Source organism: Cetorhinus maximus, chromosome 16, assembly GCF_964194155.1.
Source record: "Cetorhinus maximus chromosome 16, sCetMax3.hap1.1, whole genome shotgun sequence".
NCBI classification, from domain to species: Eukaryota; Metazoa; Chordata; class Chondrichthyes; order Lamniformes; family Cetorhinidae; genus Cetorhinus; species Cetorhinus maximus.
Genome location: NC_135894.1, coordinates 48,146,406 through 48,169,672, shown reverse-complemented (window position 1 = coordinate 48,169,672; position 23,267 = coordinate 48,146,406). Strand labels below are relative to the sequence as shown.

The 23,267-nt window shown below is 44.3% G+C and overlaps 1 protein-coding gene across 2 annotated transcripts in view; it reads left to right on the top strand.

Moving 5' to 3' along the window:
- The window catches only part of lsamp (limbic system associated membrane protein), a 929,375-nt gene extending 907,103 nt beyond the window's left edge, over window positions 1–22,272 (top strand). For both annotated transcript variants that reach the window (XM_078559816.1, XM_078559815.1), the window contains one exon: window positions 19,871–22,272. In XM_078559816.1, the coding sequence (XP_078415942.1) occupies window positions 19,871–19,971 (101 nt within the window). In that variant the 3' untranslated portion in view covers window positions 19,972–22,272. The remainder of the gene's footprint in view (window positions 1–19,870) is intronic.
- Window positions 22,273–23,267: the final 995 nt, after the last annotated feature.

Below are 23,267 nucleotides of genomic sequence, written 5' to 3'. Positions count from 1 at the left end.
GGAGTTCCAGGATTTTGACCCAGCAACAGTGAAGGAACGGCGATATATTTCCAAGTCAGAATGGTGAGTGACTTGGAGGGGAACTTTTAGGTTGTGGTGTTCCCATTTATCTGCTGTCCTTGTCCTTCTAGGTGGTAGTGGTCGTGGGTTTGGAAGGTGTTGTCGAGGGAGCCTTGGTGAATTCCTGCAGTGCATCTTGTAGATGGTACACACTGCTGCTACTGTGCATCGGTGGTGGAGAGTGAATGTTTGTGGATGTGGTGCCAATCAAGCGGGCTGCTTTGTCCTGGACAGTGTCAAGCTTCAGTGTTGTGGGAGCTGCACTCATCCAGGCAAGTGGGGACATTCCATCACACTCCTGACTTGTGCCTCGTAGATAGTGGACAGGCTTCGGGGAGTCAGGAGGGGAGTTACTCATCGCAGGATTTCTAGCGTCTGTCCTGCTCTTGTAGTCACAGTATTTATATGGCTAGTCCAGTTCAGTTTCTGGTTAATGGTAACCCCCAGGATGTTGACAGTGGGTGATTCAGTGACGGTAATGCCATTGAACATCAAGGGGCGATGGTTGGATTCTCTCTTGTTGGAGACGGTTATTGCCTCACATTTGTGTGGTGCGAATGTTATTTGGCACTTGTCAGCCAAATCCTGGATATTGTCCAGGTCTTGCTGCATTGGGACATGGACTGCTTCAGTATCTGAGGAGTCATGAATAGTGCTGAACATCGTGCAATCATCAGCAAACATCCCCACTTCTGACCTTCTGATGGAAGGAAGGACATTGATGAAGCAGCTGAAGATGGTTGGGTCTAGGACACTATCCTGAGGAACTCCTGCAGTGATGTCCTGGAGCTGAGATGATTGATTTCCAACAACCACAACCACCTTCATTTGTGCTAGGTATGACTCCAACCAGCTGAGAGTTTTCCCTCTGGTTCCCATTGACTCCAGTTTTGCTAGGGCTCCTTGATGCCACACTCTGTCAAATGCAGCCTTGATGTCAAGGGCAGTCACTCTCACCTCACCTCCGGAGTTCAGCTCTTTTGTCCATGTTTGAACCAAGGCTGTAATAAGGTCAGGAGCTGAGTGGCCCTGGCGGAAACCAAACTGAGCATCAGTGAGCCGGTTATTGCTAAGCAAGTGCTGCTTGATAGCATTGTTGATGACCCCTTCCATCACTTTACTGTTGATGGAGAGTAGACTGATGGGGCAGTAATTGGCTGGGTTGTATTGTCCTGCATTTTGTGTACATGACATACCTGGGCAATTTTCCATGTAGCTGGGTAGGTGCCAGTGTTGTAGCTGTACTGGAACAGCTTTTTTAGGGGCGTGGCCAGCTCTGGTTCATAAGTCTTCAGTACTATTGTCGGAATATTGTCAGAGCCTTTGCAGTATCCAGTGCCTTCAGCCGTTTCTTGATATCACGTGGAGTGAATCGAATTGGCTGAAGGCTGGCAGCTATGATGCTGAGGACCTCCGGAGGAGGCCGAGATCATCCACTCGGCACTTCAGGCTGAAGATTGTAGCAAATGCTTCAGCCTTATCTTTTGCACTGCTGTGTTGGGCTTCTCCATCATTGAGGATGGGGAACAAAAACAAAAATAGCTAGAAAAACTCAGCAGGTCTGACAGCATCTGTGGAGAGGAATACTGTTAACGTTTCGAGTCCATATGACTTTTCAACAGAACTAAAGAAAAATAGAAATGAGGTGAAATATAAGCTGTTTGAGGGGGGTGGGACAGGTGGAGCTGGATAGAGGGCCAGTGATAGGTGGAGGCAAAGAAGCGATTGCCAAAGATATCATAGACAAAAGGACAAAGAGGTGTTGATGGTGGTGATATTAGCTAAAGGATGTGCTAATGGGGACATTAAGGGTAGAAAGCAGGACGAGCAAGTGACAAATGGCCCTAGTGGGGGTGGGGTAGGGGGAAGGGATCGAAATAGGTTAAAAGGTGGAGATAAAACAATGGATGGAAATAAATTAAAAAATAATAATAGAAATAGGTGGGAAAAGAAAAATATATATTAAAAATATATATAAATTATGAGAAAAAAGGGGGATTGGAAAGGGGGTGGGGATGGAGGAGAGAGTTCATGATCTGAAGTTGTTGAACTCAATGTTTAGTCTGGAAGGCTGTAAAGTGCCTAATCAGAAGATGAGGTGCTGTTCCTCCAGTTTGCGTTGAGCTTCACTAGAACATTGCAGTAGGCCAAGGACGGACATGTGGGCATGAGAGCAGGGTGGTGTGTTGAAATGGCAACCAACAGGGAGGCCTGGATGGGAATATTTGTGGAGCCTCCTCCTCCAGTGAGTTGTTTAATTGTCCACCACCATTCATGACTGGATGTGGCAGGACTGCAGAGCTTAGATCTGATCCGTTGGTTGTGGGATCGCTTAGCCCTGTCTGTCAACTTTTACTGTTTGGCATGCAAGTAATCCTGTGTTATAGCTTCACCAGGTTGACACCTCATTTTAAGGTATGCCTGGTGCTGCTCCTGGCATACCCTCCTGCACTCTTCATTGAACCAGGTTTGATCCCCTGGCTTAATGGTAATGGTAGAGTGAGGGATCTGCCGGGCCATGAGGTTACAGATTATGTTTGAGTACAATTCTGCTGCTGCTGATGGCCCACAGCGCCTCATGGATGCCCAGTCTTGAGTTGCTAGATCTGTTCGAAATCTATCCTATTTAGCACAGCGGTAGTGTCTCACAACACGACGGAGGGTATCCTCAATGTGAAGGCAGGACTTCGCCTCCACAATGACTGTTGTAGTGGTCACTCCTACCAATACTGTCATGGACAAATGCATCTGCCCGCAGACCCAGTCTAGCAGCTATGTCATTTAAGACTCGGCTAGCTCGGTCAGTCGTGGTGCTATCAAGCCACTTTTGGTGTTGGACATTGATGTCCCCCACCCAGAGTACATTCTGCGCACTCGCCACCCTCAGTGCTTCATCCAAGTGGTGTTCAACATGGAGGAGCACTGATTCATCAGCTGAGGGTGGGTGGAACGTGGTAATCAGCAGGAGGCTTCCTTTCCCATGCTTGACCTGATGCCATGACACATCATGGGGTCCGATGATGATGTTGAGGACTCCCAGTGCAACTCCCTCCCAATTGTACATGACTGTGCCGCCACAATGTCGGTGGGACAGGACATACCCAGGGATGGTGATGGTGGTGTCTGGGACATTATCTGTAACGTATGATTCCTTGAGGATGACTATGTCAGGCTGTTGCTGACTAGTCTGCGAGATAGCTCTCCCAATTTTGGCACTAGCCCCCAGGCGTTAGTAAGAAGGACTTTGCAGGGTCGACATTGCCATTGTCGTTTCTGGTGCCTACCGGTGCCGGGTGGTCCGTCTGGTTTCATTCTTTTTTTGTGTCTTTGTTGCAGTTTGTTACAACAGAGTGGCTTGCTAGGCCATTTCAGGGGGCATGTAAGAGTCAACCACATTGCTGTGGGTCTGGAGTCATGTGTAGGTCAGACTAGGTAAGGACGATAGATTTCCTTCCCTAAAGGCCATTAGTGAACCAGATGGGTTTTTACAACAATCGACAATGGTTTCATGGTCATCAGTTTTTTTTTGAATTCAAATTCCACCATCTGCTGTGGCAGGATTCGAACCTGGGTCCCCAGAGCATTACCCTGGGTCTCTGGATTACTAGTCCAGCGACAATGCCACTACGTCATCGCCTCCCCCAGTGGCCAATTAATGACTACTTAAGGGCCACCTTCCATTACCACAGGGATACACCACATGGACTGCAGTGGTTCAAGAAGGCAGCTCACCACCAACTTCTCAAGGGCAGCTAGGGATGGGCAATAAGTGCCGGCCCAGTCAACGAAGCCCACATCCCGTGAATGAGTGAAAAAAAACGCAGCAGGGGAAGCCGGCTCCAACTTTCCAGCTGGCCAAGTGAAACCTGGCAGACAGGTGGCTTGACAAGGGGGAGGTGCCTCCATATTGGCCCCTGTGTCCATTGGAGGAACCACCCCCCCCCTCCCACCCAAGATATTCACTCCCTCCATGTTTCCTCTCTGCCGTTTCCCTACCCACACTGCCACCACCTCCCCCCACAACCCCCCCCAAAGCCCCCTCAGCAGTGCCTGCTAACCTGGCCTTGGCCAGAACCCAGACGTATCTTTGAATCTGACTCCATCGCAGCACGCTTCCCTCTGGGACCTGCTATGGTGCCAGCAGTGGCCATCACCCTCAGTAGCACTCCTAGAACCAGAGAGATGCTGGTCCTCTGATTGGCCAACAGCTCTCAGAGGCAGGACTTCTTCACAGATGGGGAGGCAGAAGTCTCGCTTCAAGCTAATTAACAGCCTGACAGCTGTTAAATGGCTACAGGGGGAGCCAGCCAATTGAGGGTGGGATTGCCACCAATCTTTATGCGGCGTGGGGCCCGCGTTAAATTCAGCCCATGATAAAAGAGACTTTGTCAATTAAACGTTTGAGCTTTTTATGTTTTAATAAAATGTAAATTTTGACCGATGCAGCTGAACCTGAGAAACGAATAATGTCAGGATTTGCTCAAATTTGATCTAGGTTACATGATTATGATTTGCTTGCCCCAAGTAATATTCTCTGAATGTCTCACAATTCAAGGTATATTGCTGGAATATCATACTCAAAATTCTTTGAAGCTTTAAACTTCAGGAATCAGAGCATTCATTTTATAACCAATGCTTATCTGTGGATCAATCTTCCCCACCTTTCCACAGTAATGTTTATTTCATTCTTCAGATGGATCACTCAAATTATAGTGAAACAAATTGCATTATTCATTATTTAAAGACCACCTATTTTTCTGAAAAATGTGCCTTTTCTTGTATTGTGTCAAATATAGTATATTGTTTTGGCAGAAAGAGGAACACTTATTATCTGTATCAAGTACTGTGAGTCATTATAATTCATGAAGTGAAACCACATTGATTGTTTGATATACTAAGCTGTTACCAAAAAGTAAAATATTCTTTCAGAGTTTTATTTACCAGGATGTAGTTTCCATCATCAAATATTTTTGTTTATTTGTTCATGGGATGTGGGAGTCGCTGGCTAGGCCAGCATTTATTGCCCATCCCTAACCGCCCTTGAGAAGGTGATGGCTAGATTCTAATTATTCTGTTACAAAATTTGCAAAATTACAAAAATGTTGACTCAGTTCCTACAACAGGAGCAGCAGACGTTTTAAAAATGCTGCTGCCATGTTAGCCATAATAACATTCATCGTGTAACAGAGGCATAATGAAGATGAAAGTCATCAAGCACAATGGGGTAATTGCATTACTCCCTTTTAGGTCATCTAGATATAAACATGATAGCATGTCTTGCTAAAATGTTGCCATGGTGATAATCTCCTTATTTTTTGCTAGATTAATTGTGGCATTTGGGTAAATTATTTTGAACAGAATGAGAGTTGGGTGGTTTCAATAATGGGCAGGTGATCTGCTCTGTGAGCAAAAACAAAAATTTACCTCATTCTGTTCGGTCTTCTTGGATGATCAAGTTTATTCATATAAACCAAATGGTTGGTTATTTAATACCTGTTTGGTAGACTTTCATTTTCCCCCAAAAATGCAAAATATGGATATCTTACTTGGAAAGAAGGGAAAATTGTCAGTGAAAAATGATATCTGAAAATGGTCAGGGAGTTTTCCACAATCTGATTAATGCCTTGTCTTGAATTTCTTTTTAAGGATAATGTCACAAGATATCAAAACCCTTGTATGTACATGATGTCTATCCTATTCCAGAAACAACCTGTGCATTGGAATTAACCTCATCTATACCACAACATAGATGTATTTTTTGAATAAGAACAATTAATTATTTTATGTAATAAGATTACTCTTTTGTCAGTACCTATGTCCCAAAAGAATAACTTGCCTAGCTCACAAGGAAAGGTTTACTGCATCATTGTAGAATTTGACAACTTGCATCCTCAGTGTCCGACCTTGAATACAGAACCTTTCTCTGGTCACCCTCAATGTTTTTTCCTCTGATAATGGCAGCACTCATGGCTGTTGGCAATGGTCAGTCTATAAGAAAGCCTGATCTTCATCATACACCAGGGGCAGAATTTTCCTGTTAGCGTGCGGAGGAAGGCCCGAAACAGCAACACGTAAAGTGACGCGCGATGACGTTGGGCATGCATCTGGACATCATCGCGCGCCATCGCGATAATTCGTTTGCTGGGTGCGCGCCCGCCGAAATGTAACCAGCCTATTAAGGCCATTAAGAAATCAATTGAGCCACTTGAGAACGCTGCCCGTCCAACCTTAAGGCTGGTGGGCAGGCGAAAAGCCCAAGTGGCCTTTATGTTTTTCAGGGAACCTCATCCACAAGCAGTGTGAGGTTCCAGAAGCTTTTACTAAATAAGTAAATTGATTTTCATGAATATTAAAAACATGTTCCCACTCATGTGACACAGTCACATGAGGGGACATGTTTAAATAAATGTTAAAATCAATTCTTTAATTATTTTAAAATCCATTCAATCTCCCTGAGGCAGCTCCTTGCCTCAGGATGATTGAAGTGCTCTTTCACGCGCATGTGCGAAAAAATGCTGGCCCCGACTCTCCCTCCTCCCCCTACCCACACAGGTAGCGCTGAGCACTATTGGCCGCGTATTATGCTGGACGGGCCTTAATTGGTCTGCCCGCATAAAATGGTGGTGCGGAGCCAATCGCAGTCAGCGATTGGCTCCGCGCCTGCCCCCACCCACTCCCGCCCAGCCCGCTCGCCATAGGAAAAATCCAGGCCCAGGGGCTGGATTTTCGCTATCAAGGAAATCTGACTCAGCAGTTTCATCTGCATGGAAATGACTTCCGCACACATGATTTTTTGCTCCGGAAGTGGGAATGTGGGTGTGATCGAGTCTGGCCTGCATCTTCCGGAGGGAGTTCCAAGGTGGGCATGGAAGCGGGCAATCGACAAGGTGGGGCTGGTTACAAGGCCGGCCTCTGTTCTGTGAGACCTTGCACAGGTTTATAAAAGGCTTTTAGGCCCTCTAGCCCTCACCCCTTAGCTTTCTACCCCCATGCCACCTCCATAGCCACTCACCCAATATCCACTATATGCAGGCCTCAGGAGCATGAGGAAATGAAAAAAAACTTCTAAACATCTAAATGAACTCTCACTCATACAACGCTTGACACTGAAAAAGAAACTTGCATTCATGAAACCCATTCAAAGATTTAAAATCCCCTCAAGTTGTCAATCTGTTGCAAAACAAACAAGTTTATATTCCCTAACGACATCAAAGACAGCTAATCCTTAATAGCCTCTAAAAACTATCAAAGTGTGAGCACAGTCTCCTGCTGAGATAAGCAGTTCTGGAGCTTTTGAAACTCAGCCAAGCATTCATAATATGCCCAGCTGTAATTAAAGCCCTTTAGAAATGTCAACAATGAAGTCCATTTAAACTACAAGAACTGATGGCTAACTGTTTTTTCTATTCTACACCAGGTAGCCTGTCTGTCAATGCACTCCAGCTGTGGGTGTCTTCTTTGTTACTCCAGTGGAAAGCTGTAGTCTGCTTTTTTCTTTCATTTTAAAAGGGCTGTGGATTTAAATAACTTCAGATCATGATACTTAAACAAACCCTATCCAGCCTTCAAGCATTTTTACATTGCCCCCATAAATCCCTGGCTTCCATTTTGCGTCTTAAGGCCCTTGGAACAACCTTTGAAAACAGGGTTGTTTGAACTCAGTACTAATTTCAAAGGGCTCTGTTGAGCTCACGTCTCCCCCCTGTGTGATTCATGCCCTGGCAGCAAAAATGGGACCTGTTGAAAATGGGAGTGGGACTTCTGCATCTGGATCCTGTCTTAAAGGCCTCTGGAGTCAGCCCAACTCTGCAAAAATCACACCCGGTTTTCAATTATTTCCTTTGAGTAATCTTCATCTAACGGGGGTCCAGGTTTCAGTTGTATCTCTTGTCAATAGAAATTTCATCATTGTGGTTGTTATGACAGCTAATCAAGCTTTTTGTCATTTTCAAATCTTTTCCACTATTTGGTGGCTACAAGGCTTTTTGGAGAAATTCAGTGTGTGTTGTTTCAGTCAAAACAAGACGTGGCGGTTCATAGAGTATTCTAGTATCAATTTTTAACAAATAAAATTACACAGCCATTGCAGGTTCCATAACAGTCCAACAGATACCCATTAGTCAGGCAGCGTAAGTTGTCAGTACCTCCTGACTCAAACTGTTTAGTCTCATCAGATAGACATAGAAATGTACAAGTGACATTCAAGATCTATATGGTATTCTATCAAGAACAACGAGTGAAGTTTATTGATAAATAGATTACCTGAATAAATGCAACGTGTTTCAATCTTCTTCTATCATTGGAACTATGATCCAAACCAATAAGGGATGAATAATAATGCTGTTGCAGCTGTTAGTTGTGGTTATTCCACATGCAGATTTGCAAAATGTCTGCTATCAAATCGGATTTCACCTGTGTTCCTGAGCTTCAATTTTTAATGCATTATATTCTACGAAGTTAGATTCAACACTTTTCTCAACAATAAACCAGCAACTTGAAAACTGATTTCAGAGCACAATGGTATTCACGTGTTAAATAATTATACAAAGATACCATAGTATTGATGTATACAATTTCAAACATATCAGGTCCCCTTATGAGAAGATAGCTTCTTGCGCCACTTGAGGGTCCTGGTGTCATTCCATATTAGCCAAGCAGAAGGTTTGACTGAGCAGACATTGAGAGCCTGTTGAAAACATAGGTTCTTGACCATAAGGTGACAACAGATTAACAGCTTGGTGGCCGAAGCTCCTATATCATTAACTAAAGCAGACGACACTAAGGTTGGAGGAGTTGCAGATAGTGAAGAGGATTGTCAAAGGATACAACGGGATATAGATCAGTTGGAGACTTGGGCGGAGAAATGGCAGATGGAGTTTAATCCGGACAAATGCGAGGTAATATATTTTGGAAGGTCTAATACAGGCAGGAATTAAACAGTAAATGGCAGAACCCTTAAGTGCATTGACGGGCAGAGGGATCTGGGTGTACAGGTCCACAGGTCACTGAAAGTGGCAACGCAGGTGGATAAGGTAGTCAGGAAGGCATATGGCATGCTTGCCTTCATTGGCAGGGGTATTGAGTATAAAAGCTGGGAAGTCATGCTGCAGCTGTATAGAACTTTGGAATCTTGCGTGCAATTCTGGTCGCCACATTACCAGAAGGATATGGAAGCGTTGGAGAGGGTGCAGAGGAGGTTTACCAGGATGCTGCCTGGTCTGGAGGTTATTAGCTATGAGGAGAGGTTGGAGAAATACGAATTGTTCTCACTAGAGCAACGGAGATTGAGGGGCGACTTGATAGAAGTTTACAAAATTATGAGTGGCATGGACAGAGTAGATAGTCAGAAGCTTTTTCCCAGGGTGGAAGAGTCAGTTACTAGGGGACATAGATTTAAGGTGAGAGGAGAAAACTATAGAGGAGATGTGCGGGGCAAGTTTTTTACGCAGAGGGTAGTGAGTGTCTGGAATTTGCTGCCAGAGGAGGTGGTGGAAGCAGGTACGATAGTGGTGTTTAAGAGGCAGCTTGACAAATACATGAATAGGATGGGAATAGAGGGATACGGACCCTGGAAGTACACAATGTTTTAGTTGACGGGCATCATGATCGGCGCAGGCTTGGAGGGCCGAAGGGCCTGTTCCTGTGCTGTACTTTTCTTTGTTCTTTGTCCTTTGTTCTTAAAGTCGAGATGGAGCTTTTCATTTTGCAGTTTTTCTTGTTCAGAAACACTGATCTATATTTTTGCAGCAGAAAGGATGTGATATAAAAGAATGAACCAGCTTGGCTTTGAAAGTTTAGGGTTAGCCATGTTTACATAGTAACTTCAATATTTAATGTTTTCCATAAATCAAGAAGGGTAGGGAAAGTCTTCTCACTGTGATATTGAAATATTTTGGTGTAAGCTTTTTGACTCCTAAATTAACCTGATAGTTTTAAAATATGTGCATACTTTCGGTTGTATTATATCCACAAAACTGAAATGAGTGAATTTAAATGCTGAATGTTATAGACCAGAATGAAAGAGCTGTATATCATTTTTTTGTTTATGGATATAATCTGATGTGTTCCATTTTTATGCTTGTGACTGAAATACCCTCATAGTTCAAAGAATTGATTTATAATTGATTTACATTTATATTGAAAAGCTGAACAAAAAAACAGTTTCAATTTTAATGTCAGTTAGTAGTGAGATCTCCTATTGCTCCAAAAGAAATTCTTCTAACCTGACTATTAATATTGATTTTAAACCCTCTTGATTTCTCTTGTAGATTATACTACTTCATGCTACTTTTACTGAGGGTGCAGTGAAATAAAATATAGAATCACTGAAGTTCAAGTAATATGATGTGATAACACATAAATTAATGTCACATGAGTTTGTCACTGCTCAGGATGGTGCCTTCCACCAGTAGGTTTTTCAAGGTCAGTAAGTATCTTGGCCTTCAGGTGGCATTGATGAGCCCCACTTTTTTTGCCCTGCATTTCCTATTAAAAGGGCAGAAAGCATCTTGTGGTTCAGATGATGACTTCTCATTTGCTCCTTGAATATTATCTAATTGTTTAACATATTATCTGAACCCATCCGTGCTCCATCCCTTAGCTTACCTATGTATGGAACAAACAAAGTGAAAATGCTGTGCTGAATTCAAACGTGGATAATAGTTGTACTTAACTGTGTACAACACAGTGGATTCTTATTTCAATGCATTAGGCATACATGAAAATAATCTCCTGTTAATGAAGAGAATATTTCTTCCAGATATGTTAATCACATGGTAAACAGTGCAGGGAGATTCATACCATTAATTATTTCTAGCAAAATCATTCAAAAAGATTTTACTGGAAGTAACAATAAGATAAAATCTACGCTACATGGTTAATATTGTCTGTTTGCTTCCAACAAAAAAGTTTGCATTGAACAAGAACTATTGTAACTATATGGGCAGAATTTTGCCCTTGACAGGCGGGCAGGCCCAACTGACTCAGCAGCGGGCGGGCAGCCGATTGCCGTTGCTGAAATGGGCCGTGCCGCTATTTTGCGACGGTGGGTCAATTAAGGCCCGCCTAGCGGGTCAGCGGCTCCCGTGTAGAACGGGAAAATCGTTGCGGAGGCAAGCGTGCTCAGACCGCAGGTTCCAATGGGGAACCGGCAGTCTGTATAAAGAGTGGCCAGGCAGCCTCGTTGAGGCAGTGCACCATGGCTACTCACAGAGAGAGACAGGCTTCTCTCGGAGCACAGGAGCAGGAGCAGAAGGAGGGGGGCAGGCTGCAGGAAGGCCAGCGGGGGGCCAGTGTGTCCTTCGCTTCTCAGATGCCTGCCTTACTGTCCTCCTCCAAGAGGTGTCCAGCCGTCAGGATATTTTGTATCCGGAGGATGGGAGGAGGAGGGCTCCCCATGTCACCAGGCAGGCGTGGCAGGAGGTGGGAGATGCAGTAAATGCCCATGGCGATGTGCGGTGCACAGGCACCCAGTGCTGCAAACGCTTCAATAATTCGCTGCGCTTTGGAAGGGTGAGTACCATGTCAGCCTTGGCCATTTGACCCAGCAGGTAGCCTTAGCCTTTGAGCCCCCCCGCCCCCGCCCCCGCCCAACGTCTTAGTGTCGTTACTGCATTGGGCATTTGGTGCATGCTGGGTGGGCAAACAGATAGTGACCATGCTTACATCAGCCTTAGTGGTTGAGGAGATGGGTTCTCCCCGCAGCATATGTTGGTGTTTATCGCATTTGAGTAGTTTGGGGGCAACCAGCAGGGGAGGCAGCTAGACACATACTCAGACCTCCAACACATGTCTTATTGATGGTGATGAGATGGTGGAAGGGGAGCCTCAAGGTGTCGTGGCCAAGTGCCATCTGCTGGCTTCGGCGCCGCACCTAGTTACACCTCCTTGCCATGGGTGCTAAGACCCGTGTGTTATTCAAAGTGATGGACGCCGAATGTGTCCAAGGTGCCCGTTGGGGGAGGGGGTTGGGACCAGCCGTACTTGCTTCTGGTGACTGATGACCAGTAGTGTGGACAGGAGCCGCTGGAGGCCTCAGATGGGCCACTGTGGTTGGGGAGCGGTGTGCGCGTGCAGAGTACATGAGCGATCAGCCCCAATAAATTCTCTTCTCTGTTCTGCAGGCAAAAACTGAGCACAACCTAAGGCGGTGGGCACGGCCTGCTCCAATGCCTCACCACCTTCGAGGAGCAGGCCATGGAGCTGGGGAGGAGGCAGGCTGCCAGGGCGGCAGGTGTGGGCGAGGCTGGGGTGCAGAGGTCCACAGTCACATCCACTCTGTCTCCCCGCCATCCAAACCACTGATGGTTGCTGCAATTGTTAATGCAGCAACACTGCTCATTCACAGACTGATACAGTCTGACGTGTGGGTCATACACAAAGGTCCCTCAGCCCCTTGAGGATGCGCGTCTCCAGCACCTTCCAAAGTCGCCTTATCCAATTTGTGACCACTATCCCCATGGCCTAACATGCCAATGGCATCGCTGCTGCACATCCAAAGATGTTTTGCATCTTAGGGGGGTTTGTACCTCCACCACCCTTTCAGCCAGTGCGTCCCACATTACTCTGTCCAAAAGGTCCTCAGCACCTCACCTGTCAACCTCATGGTACTCAACTTAAATAAATGCCACCACGTTACTCATCCCTGCGCCAAGGGGAAATGTTGCCTTCTGTCCACCCTTTCTATGCCTCTCATAACGGTATGAAGGCCAATAATGTGACCTGTCAATCTCCTGTGCTCCATGGCAAATGTCGCAAGTGTTTGCAATGTTTCCTCATCACCGCAACTCTCCAGGCCAGCATGCATCCTGGTCAGGAACCTCTGCACTCTCCCCACTCCAATGCCACATAACATTCCATGTGGCATCCCTTAGGCCATACAGCCTGTCTGTATGTGCATCTAATGTTTGGGCCTCCTCTTGACTCTTTTCCACCCCACCAATGTTTGTCTCCTTAGGATCTTGAAGGGTGAGCAACTTATAAAGCTGGGGGGGGAAAGGGATGAAAGGTTTAACTGACTGAACACTAACTGATGCACTGTCCTTGTTGTTAATTTCAGCATCACCACCGCATGGCCACGCCCAAAGACACTGCAGCCCCCCCTCCACACCTGAGGGCCAAGACGTGCAACTTGCGGCACATCATTTCAGCCAGCAGGCACCAGCGCAGACACAAACACCTCGGTGGGGAATTTAACATCAGCTAGTGTCCCGGGTCACAGTGGAGAGGGCACTTCACAATTGCTGGAGGAGATGGCAGGGGCAGAGGGTGCCAATGGCACCAGCAGCCGGAGGGCTGCAGGGGACCAGGCACATACTGAGTCAGGCAGTGATGATGTGCCTCTGGAGATGTCACCACTGCAGCAGCTGCAGGACAAGCGGCAGGATTTGCGGGAGCATCTGGCAGGGTTGCATGAGGGATTGCTTCAGTTGGTCTCTGTGGTGGAGGATTCCAGGCAGCATGTAAGTGAAGGCATGAACCTCAGGACAGAGCTTCAGGCTTCCTCCACAGAGATTGGCGACTCTCATGGAGAGGGGCTTCAATCGGATGGAGACTCTTCTGATTGGGTTACGCTCTGACCTGCAAGCCCTCACAGCGCTAATGGCCACGGCTGGTCATTCCCAATGTGGGAGATGTTCTGGGCACCAAGTGTCGCCGCTTGGTGCCCATGCATCTGCGGTGAGCAGAGAGGTCCAATGTGACCTCACATCGGCGCAGCAGCTGCCTGTCGTCGCTGTGAGTTCCTCTCAGGGCGCTCCGGATGAGGGCAGCAGCTCCTCCGCCCCTCTACCAGTGAAAGTTGCATCCGTTGAGGCTGCGACAACTGGGGAGGTGTCAGTTCTGGAACTGGCCACTCCCTCCCAGGCGGGGCCAGCACAGGTTCCACAGGCCAGAGAACGCCCGTCAAGGTCAACGAGGCCAACAGGACAGTAGAGTCAACCGGCTGGCTCACAAGCCACTCCGACCGATGGGGCACATAGACGTAGCACCCGCAAACGAAAGCATAAGGCAGGTTAGGCACTCCACGGGTATGGCACTGGTGATTTAGTGTTGGCCTTAGATTAGGGAACAAATAGTTATATTTGTCATAGAGACGTTTGTGTTTTATTTTGGACAGAATAAAGTCCACTTTTCTGACCATGGCTGAGGGTGTTTCCTTTGTGCTGCATTTGTATGTTTCACAGACATCTCATGAGTGTTTGAGTGGACATTGATGTTTCTGTACCAAGCCCTTATTTGCAGCTGATAAGGTGGAAGATGTAGCACCTAAGTGCCACGTGTGGAAGCGCCAGGCAATGCTGCTCCTGCTGATCTATGTGTGTGGAGCTAGCTGAAGGTTCTTTGGATTAAATTGTCCCGGGTGTCCCTGCCTCCTTGGTGTAGTAGCGGGTTGGTGTGCTGCACCTCATCATCGCCCTGTGCTTCCTCATCCTCTGAGCCACTGCTCAATTCATCATGTGCAGCCTCATCCACTGCGTCAAGGTCTTCATCATCAACTGCAGCCCCCCTTTCCAGTGCAAGATTGTGCAGAGCGCAGCAGACTACCACTATCACAGAGACGCGATCCGGGGGTACTGGAGTGCGCCCCCTGAGCGGTCCAGGCAACAGAAGTGCGTCTTGAGAAGACCAATGGCTCTCTCCACCACAGCCCTTGTGGTGCCGTGGCTTCGATTGTAGCGCTCCTCAGCTTCTGTTCTTGGATGGCGGAGAGGCATCACGAGCCACCTTCTGAGGTGATAGCCCTTGTCACCCACCAGCCAACCATCCAGCCGAGCTAGAGCACTGAAGAACCCCGGCATCTGGGAGTGTCTGAGGATGTAGACGTCGTGGGAGCTACCTGGGTACCTTGCACAGACTTGTAGAATCAGCATCCTGTTATCACACACTATCTGTACGTTCATGGGGTGGAAGCCCTTCCTGTTGACGAAGGCACCGGGCTCACCCGCTAGCACCTTGATGGCCACATGTGTGCAGTCTATTGCACCCTGGATGTGGGGGAAGCCAGCAATGGCCGCAAAGCCTCTGGCTCGGTGTATCTGACTTACCTGGTCACAGTGGAAGTTGATGAAGGTCAATGCCCGTCTAAACAGAGCGTCTGTAACCTGCTCGACACAAGTGTGGACAGCTGATTGGGAGACAACGCAAAGATCACCCACCGAGCCCTGGAAGGAGCCAGAGGCATAGAAGTGCAGGGAAACTGTGAGTTTCAGAGCCGCTGGCATCGGGTGTCCACCCACACAGTTAGGGGAGATCTCAAGGCCAATCATCTGACAGATATAGTTGACTGTCTCCCTTGAGAGATGGAGCCTCCTTCGGCACTGCACCTCAGTCATATTGAGGTAGTGCTTCGCCGCCTGTATACCCTGGCAGCAGGATAGTGGCGTCTTCTGCGACCCCTTCCACCTTGGACAACCTCTTGGCCCTGCGCCCCTTGTGCCTGTGCCTGGCCTCCGAAAGGTGGCTCCCCTGGAGGCTGATTGTCCACTCCTGGCCTCCTCCTTATTCTATCCCTCCCTTCCTTCTCAGAGGAGCTGCATCCAGTGGAGATGTCAGAACCCATGTTCCCAGGCTAAAGGGAGGCCTCTGGAAAGCTGCAGGCCCAATAAAGATAACTGTCTGCAGACTGGTTTCAAAGTACACAAAAAGTTTTTGAAAATCGATGTGAACTGCTAACAATCACACAGGCAAGTTTAAGACACTTTCTGCATTAAATACTTCATGAAAAACATGAACAGCCCCTCTGAGTCCACATATCCCACTAGTGCATGTGTTTTAATAAAAAATCACTTACCCGCCTGCCCGTTGGGCCCGTGCGCCCAGCCGAAGTTTGCACGGGCCCCTCAAAATCGTTGACGATTGGCTATACAAGGGCCTTAATGAGGCCTTTAATTAATGGCGGGCTGCATAGCGCGCCCGCCGACCTAAATATCGCGATGCCACGCAGTGACATTGGGATGCTCGTGTGATGTCAGCGCGCGACATTTTAGGCGCTGATGTATGGGCTCCGCCACTGGCTAGGCCAACATTTATTGCCCATCTCTAATTGCCCTTGAGAAGGTGGTGGTGAGCAGCCTTCTTGAACTGCTGCAGTCCATGTGATGTGGATACACCCACAGTACTGTTAGGAAGGGAGTTCCAGGATTTTGACCCAGTGACAGTGAAGGAACAGCGATATATTTCCAAGTCAGAATGGGTGACTTGGAGGGGAACTTCAAAATGGTGGTGTTGCCATCTATTTGCTACCCTTGTCCTTCTAGATGGTAGCCTTCGTGGGTTTGGAAGGTGCTGTCTAAGGAGCCTTGGTGAGTTCTTGCAGGGCACCTTGTAGATGGTACACACTGCTGCTGCTGTGGTGAAGGGATTGTGGATGGAGAGCCAATCAACTGGGCTGCTTTGCCCTGGATGGTGTCAAGCTTCTTGAATGTTATTGGAGCTGCACTCAACCAGGCAAGTGGGGAGTATTCCATCACACTCCTGACTTGTGCCTTGTAGATTGTGGACAGGCTTTGGGTAGACAGGAGGTGAGTTACTCAACACAGGATTCCTAGTCTCTGACCTGCTCTTGTAGCCACAGTACTTAGATGGCCAGTCCAGTTCAGTTTCTTTTCAATGGTAACCCCCAGGATGTTGATAGTGGGGGATTCAGCGATGTTAATGCCATTGAATGTCAAGGGGCAATTCTCTCTTGTTGGAGACAGTCATTGCCTGGCAGTTGTGTGGCATGAATGTTACTTACCATTTCAGCCCAAGCTTGAATATTGTCCAAGTCTTGCAGCATTAGGACATGGACTGCTTCAGTATCTGAGGAGTCATGAATGGTGCTGAACATCCTGCAATCATCAGTGAACATCCCCACTTCTGACCTTATGATGGAAGGAGGGTTGTTGGTGAAGCAGCTGAAGATGGTTGGGCCTAGGATACCACACTGAGGATCTCCTGCATTGATGCCCTGGAATTGAGATGATTGATCTCCAACAACCACAGCCATCTTCCTTTGTGCTAGGTATAACTCCAACTAGCAAAGAATTTTCCCCCTGATTCCCATTGACTCCAGTTTTTCTAGGGCTCCTTGATGCCACATTCGGTCAAATGCTGCTTTGATATCAAGGGTAACCACTCTCACCTCACCTCTGAAGTTCAGCTCTTTTGTCCATTTTTGGACCAAGGCTGTAATGAGGTCGAAACCTGAGTGGCCCTGGCTGAACCTAAACTGAGCGTCAGTGAGCAGGTTATTGTTAAGTAAGTGCCACTTAATAGCACTGTTGATGACCCCTTCCATCACTTTACTGATGATCGAGAGTAGGCTGATAGAGTGGTAATTGGCCGGGTTGGATTTGTCCTGCTTTCTGTTATTGTGAAGAGATTAATGCCTATTATGTTATTAGAAATTATTTTTAAATTGGTCTTGTAGTAAGGTCTGTGCCTATGTGTGTGTCTGTGTGTGGCTTAAGTGGATTAAAGCGAGCTAGCCTAGGTGCTTTGATGTATAGTAGTTTGAGATGTTAATTAGATAAGCGTAAGGCTAGAAGGTAAAGATTATACTTGCATTTGTTGAATAAACTATTCGAAAGAAGGGAGTGAAATCTTACACCTATCTCGGAGACACCAAGCAATGTGTTTATATTACTAATAAAATTGGTGGAATGAAAGGATTATTGTTAGGAGAGGTAAAATTAAAAGACTTTGTAATACAATGGAAAATTTACATTCAAGGAGAATGTAGGTATAAATAGGAAGGAGTTTTGTGTGTGCAAGGCAGAAGCATGCAAGATCTAAGCAGCCTGTAAGCCCTACAACTATGCCTGCAAAGAAACCAAATTGCAAGGGACCTCATTTTGAATTTGTAAGGTCAAATGTGCTTTGCCTGGTGTCTGTTCAAAGTCTATGGGTTATTGTTGCCTTAGTGAATATTTACCTGGGAGTGATTAATTTGGGAATTTGTTTAAAAGTTAATATGGTAGTAATTTATAGACCTGTCTATGTGTTTAATTAGTTGCTAAATTAATAAATGTTTAATTTAGTTTTATATAAAAAACCTCTTGAGGCTTGGTGGTTTTACTTCTGAATTCAGAGCTGCATCTCAAACATACCAATTGAAAATATAGGTTATGATAGTCTTTCAAGTTTTCCTCTGGGATTTAAACCTCATCCTGCCCTTGGATGAGGTTTGATGAAAAATGTAAAGGCCGCCTGGCTGATTCGCCCGTCCGCCAACCGTGAGGTTGGACAGGCTACGTAAAATGACAGACAATTACGCCATTAATGGGCTTAATTGCCCTCTTAATTGTTGGTGTACACGCTTCCGACTTTTGCGCGTGCCCAACCGAAATATCGTGCGAGTGCGGGATGACATCAGGACGCTCGCCCAATGTCATCTTGTGCGATTTCAAGTCCAATTGGGTTGGGCATGCATTCGCCCAATTGGCGTAAAATTCAGCCCCATGTAATCGCTGTGGATGCTTTTCATGCATTATTCTTTATCATATTCAGGTTTGATTGTTTCTATCTGCAAAAAATTCACAACTTAATTTGTACTATCTTGATATATTATTGGAATCAAGTGAGAACCATTCTTTTCAGTAACTAGAATCTCTTGAAAGTGTGCATACTTAATGATATTGGTGCACTTAACTCAAGCTAGAACTGCCAGTAATGGAGAATGATATCACATTCATTTTGTTTTGCTTTATAGGCACCTTTCATAACGTGGTATCTTTACAGTAAGGCATGTCCTACATAGACATGCTTCCGAGGCTAAAGAGAGTTATTATTGCAGCCCAGTATTATGAAGCTATTAATGTATATAATATTATTGGAAAATATTTTTCTTTTAAAATAGATGTTTAGTCTGTGGGTGCATATTGATTGGATTAAAGCCAGATAGTCTGTGTGCTTTGATGTGTACTAGTTTTGAGATGTAAGAGAGTTAGAGTGCATTTGCAATTTTTGAATAGAGCATTCAAGAAATGGGGTGAAACCTGGCACCTAGCGAGCAGAGACCAAGCAATATGTTTATATTGCGAATAAAATTGAAAAGTGCCTACAAAGCAAAGCAAAATGAATGCGGTATCATTCTCCGTTACTGGCAGTTCTAGCTTGAGTTAAGTCCATCAATATCATTAAATATGTGAGATGTTAGAAGAGATGTGTTCAAAGAGGCTGGTGATACAATGAGAATTTACATTCAATGAGCTGTGCCAGGTATAACCTCAACAGTTTTGTGTGTGCAGGGCAGTGGCAATGTAAGATCAAAGTAGCTGTAAGCCTACAACTGTCTCCACAGGAACCAAAGTGACAGGAACCTAATTTTGAATTTGTATGGTAAAAATGCTTTGCCTGGTGTCCGGTTAAGTCTATGGGCTGCTATTGCCTTAATAGAGATAAGTTTGGGAATTTGTTAAAAGTTATAATCAAAGTAATTTGTAGCTATGTGTATATATTTAACTTGTGTTAATTAATAAAATGTTTCATTTAGTTTAATATAAAACCCCTCGAGAACTGGTGGTCTGATTCCTGAATTTAGAGTTGCATCTCAACCATACCACTTAAAAATATAGGTTATGATATTTGTTTAAAGTTTCTCTCTGGGGTTTTTAGATAACTCAGCTTTACTGAAAGGTTATCTCATAATACCCAGCTTGGTGATAATGGGTTCTGTTTCATTAACTATAATAAAATTCTCTTGAGAAAATAACCTGAACCAAATATAAATAAAAAAGCAAAAAATGTGAAAGTAACAGCTATACCTGTTTATGTTTAACTTAAGTTACTGATTACTTATTAATAATGTTTCTCTTTCTCATTCATACAGGGCCAGGTTCCATGCGAGACTCAGGCACCGGATTAGCAGGCGTCACCATATCACTGTGGCTGCTAGCAGCAACTCTAGTCTGTCTAATTTACAAATGTTAATAATACAAAAACTGACCGCAAGGAAAGAGGAGACTATTTGTATTTCAACACAGTGCGTGACATCGCACAAAAAAAAGTATTGCTAGAAAAGCTTTTAGAATAGAAACAAAACAAAAGGTCGAGGGTGTATTAGATACAAAATGATCAACATTTGCTCATGAATTTCAAATATTGTGTAAAAAGAAATTCTTTCTCCTGTCATATTTGCTAATGTTTACATTCACACAGATCTAACCCTTTGTTTTGGGTCTGAATGATGACTTTTAATCAATGCAAAACACAACCCTGTATTTGTTGGTGCCAAGTGACCCATTCACCATATAAAAATTATACACCCCTGAAATAATATTGTGGGTGATGAGTGGAACTGGAGCTCATTGTTAAATAGATTGATTATGACTTAATGAATCACCCACAATATTTAGACACAGGGACTGATGTGCAACAGCCTGGATCAAAGGGTAAATTCTTGACGAATTTAATCGATTTGCTCAAAAAAGTAACATGAATTAGATGATGACCTCTTCAATAAACTGGTTCAGAAAAAATTGTAAAGCCTATGGAACACTTCCTTTAAATTATTAGTAGAACTTAAAATGCCATTATCAGTGTATCTATCCTGTAACAAATGCTAATATATTCTGACCAGATCATAAAAAATATTTCAACATTACTCTATCTAAGTTAATGAAGCTCTAGCTTAATTAATGAAAAGGATAAACTGTTGGGGGAGACAGGTGTAATTTTTAAACTCCCTCATTTCCATTTAATACTGAGAGAACATCCAACTTGTCATGTTTATTCCCACCAGGGATCTCAAAAGGGAGTGACTTCAGGTTGTTGAAGCTTTGACTGATCTGGCCTGTTATACTGTTCCAGTGAATATAAGGCGAATATTATTAGCAAAATACAAGATATATATCAACCTGCAGTGGTTTTTGAAAATGATTTGTCCAACAGATTACAAAGTTGATGATATTACATGGCCTGTGTCATTTATGGGATGTTTTGTTGCACAATGCTCAGTCATTATGTGTTATATCGATACAGTGCATTTCTTGTTTATTTATTAAATATGTATTATTCTTGAACAGCTAAAAACTTTCCCTTGAAAAACCCCTTTTTTGTGATAATCTGCTTGTTACTGAGGGAAAATCCAAGTGATCATGTCCTTCAAATGCGTGGGATTCTAACAGGAGGGTCCTCTCTGAAAATCATAGGTTTTCACTAGAGAAGGTAGATAAATTGAATCAAATTTGAGTGGGTATTATAGCCGCATTGGGCCTGAAGTTTATGGTCCTAGGAAGTGATATGTCATTGGTCATAAACCACTGCTCGTTAAGCTATGGGTGTGACATACTAATTTTATATATAATACATGAGATGCTATAGATCACAACTAACACTTAAGTGTTTCTAATAATTACTGCAGCCCCTGGAACATACAGTGAGTCATGTCACTCCAAGTTCACTCACTTGTGAAAAGTTCTGAGAATGAGTTTACACGGCACCAGTTCAATGGGTCATAATAATTGCTTATCTTATAAGAGTTATAAAACAAGATTGCATTTCAGACGCTAAACATGTTCTTCATTTCTGTCAGTGTATATATAAGACCAGTGCCCATGAATGGATTTACATATGTTGCTAGCTTTAGACCATGCTAGATCTCCTTGTGACAGTTAAGTGCTGTGTGCATTCGGAAGAGAAGGCATGGGAACAGTGGTAGGATTTTGCTCCACTTTATCAAGCTCTGATTGATTTCTCAGTTAATAATGGTCCTATAACATGCTGTAAATTTTTGTTTGCATTTCACTTTATAAATGATATTCAGCATTGCAGTTCTATAGATGGATGTTTCTAAGGTAAAAGGTGAAAGAAAATACACTATTCATTGCTAGTAATTCTTTGCAGTGTTCAACAAAAGCAGATTTTACTGGAATAATAAAGCGGTTTGGAAAAGAGTAAATTAACTTACTTGAAATGAGATGAATATTATGTACAATGGTGATCACATAAAATCTGTATTAACAAAGTTTGGATCAATAAACCACTGCTGTAATACCATCGTAAATCTATGAATGGAAGAGCACTCCAAATAGGAGTCACTGCCTCCAACATGCAACAAATTTACATTCCTCAAACAGTTCAATTTGTTATTGTGAAGCTGATTTATAATCACAATGAAACATGGAAAACGCATTTTAATACATTTTTCTTTAATGATTGCCCAAAACTGGATGCAAATAACTTATATGGCATAACTGTACAAAAAAGCTTAAAAAAATTAAAATGGTGTGTGGCTCTACTTTGAGTTCTATAGTTTGATTTAATTCCAACGTGGTTCCTGTTTTTAATGCTGTGGTGGTTGGTTAAGTCTAATATTTTGCAAGTTTCTTGGTTAGGCGATGGGTACTCAATATGATTTCTGTACAGCTTTCATTAAAGATGGGATTAGCACAGAAACTCCACAGAAGCAACTTTACCACGGCATTTTTTAAAACTTGCTTTTCTTTTTCCCTTTCCTCATCCTCCTTGGATACCACTTGCTGCAGGCACCCTCTTCCAGTTGGGAGGACTTTACAACTGGTGCTATAGCTTTCCTCATGGCCAGAACTGATTGTCTGATGTGTGGTATGAATCAGAATCCACCAAATCTTTCTCCCACTCATCCAAAAATGAAATGCTTCACACCTAGAAGTCCATCTAACAAATGTTATCCAAAGGAAAGCAGATTGAAATAATAGGAGCTCTTGGACAGGTACTTGTGGTAACTCCATGGCTGGGAGTCAGTTGCACAACTGCTTGAAGCTGCCACGTGGTTTCCAACATTACCACAACTTCAGATTTAATAACTCCACCCATTATGCACTTAATTCCACATCAATATACTAGGCCACAATGGTGCAATTTAGAATACAGAAGAACTATCTTTTGCTAAAGAAAATGGAAGCGAAATTGGGCTATGACAATAACCTGACTTTCCTTGGGCATGATGTGCCCAATTCGCTATGAACAAGTTTTGTGCTACTTGTGTAGACCAATTTCACCCTCAACAACACTTTGTCCAGATGGATAGAAGATTAAATGGTAAAATGTTTATGGTTTAATGCTTGGCCATTTCTAGGCCAACATTGGCCTTTTATCATCTACAAAATAGCTTGACATCTTTCTGCCTAAAATGTTATACCAAACAATGTATTCTAAAGTGAGGCCAAAATAACTATAGATGTCATGATTTAATGATGATCAAACAGTTATTAGGCTTGTATTAAAGTAGACAAATAACTATGATA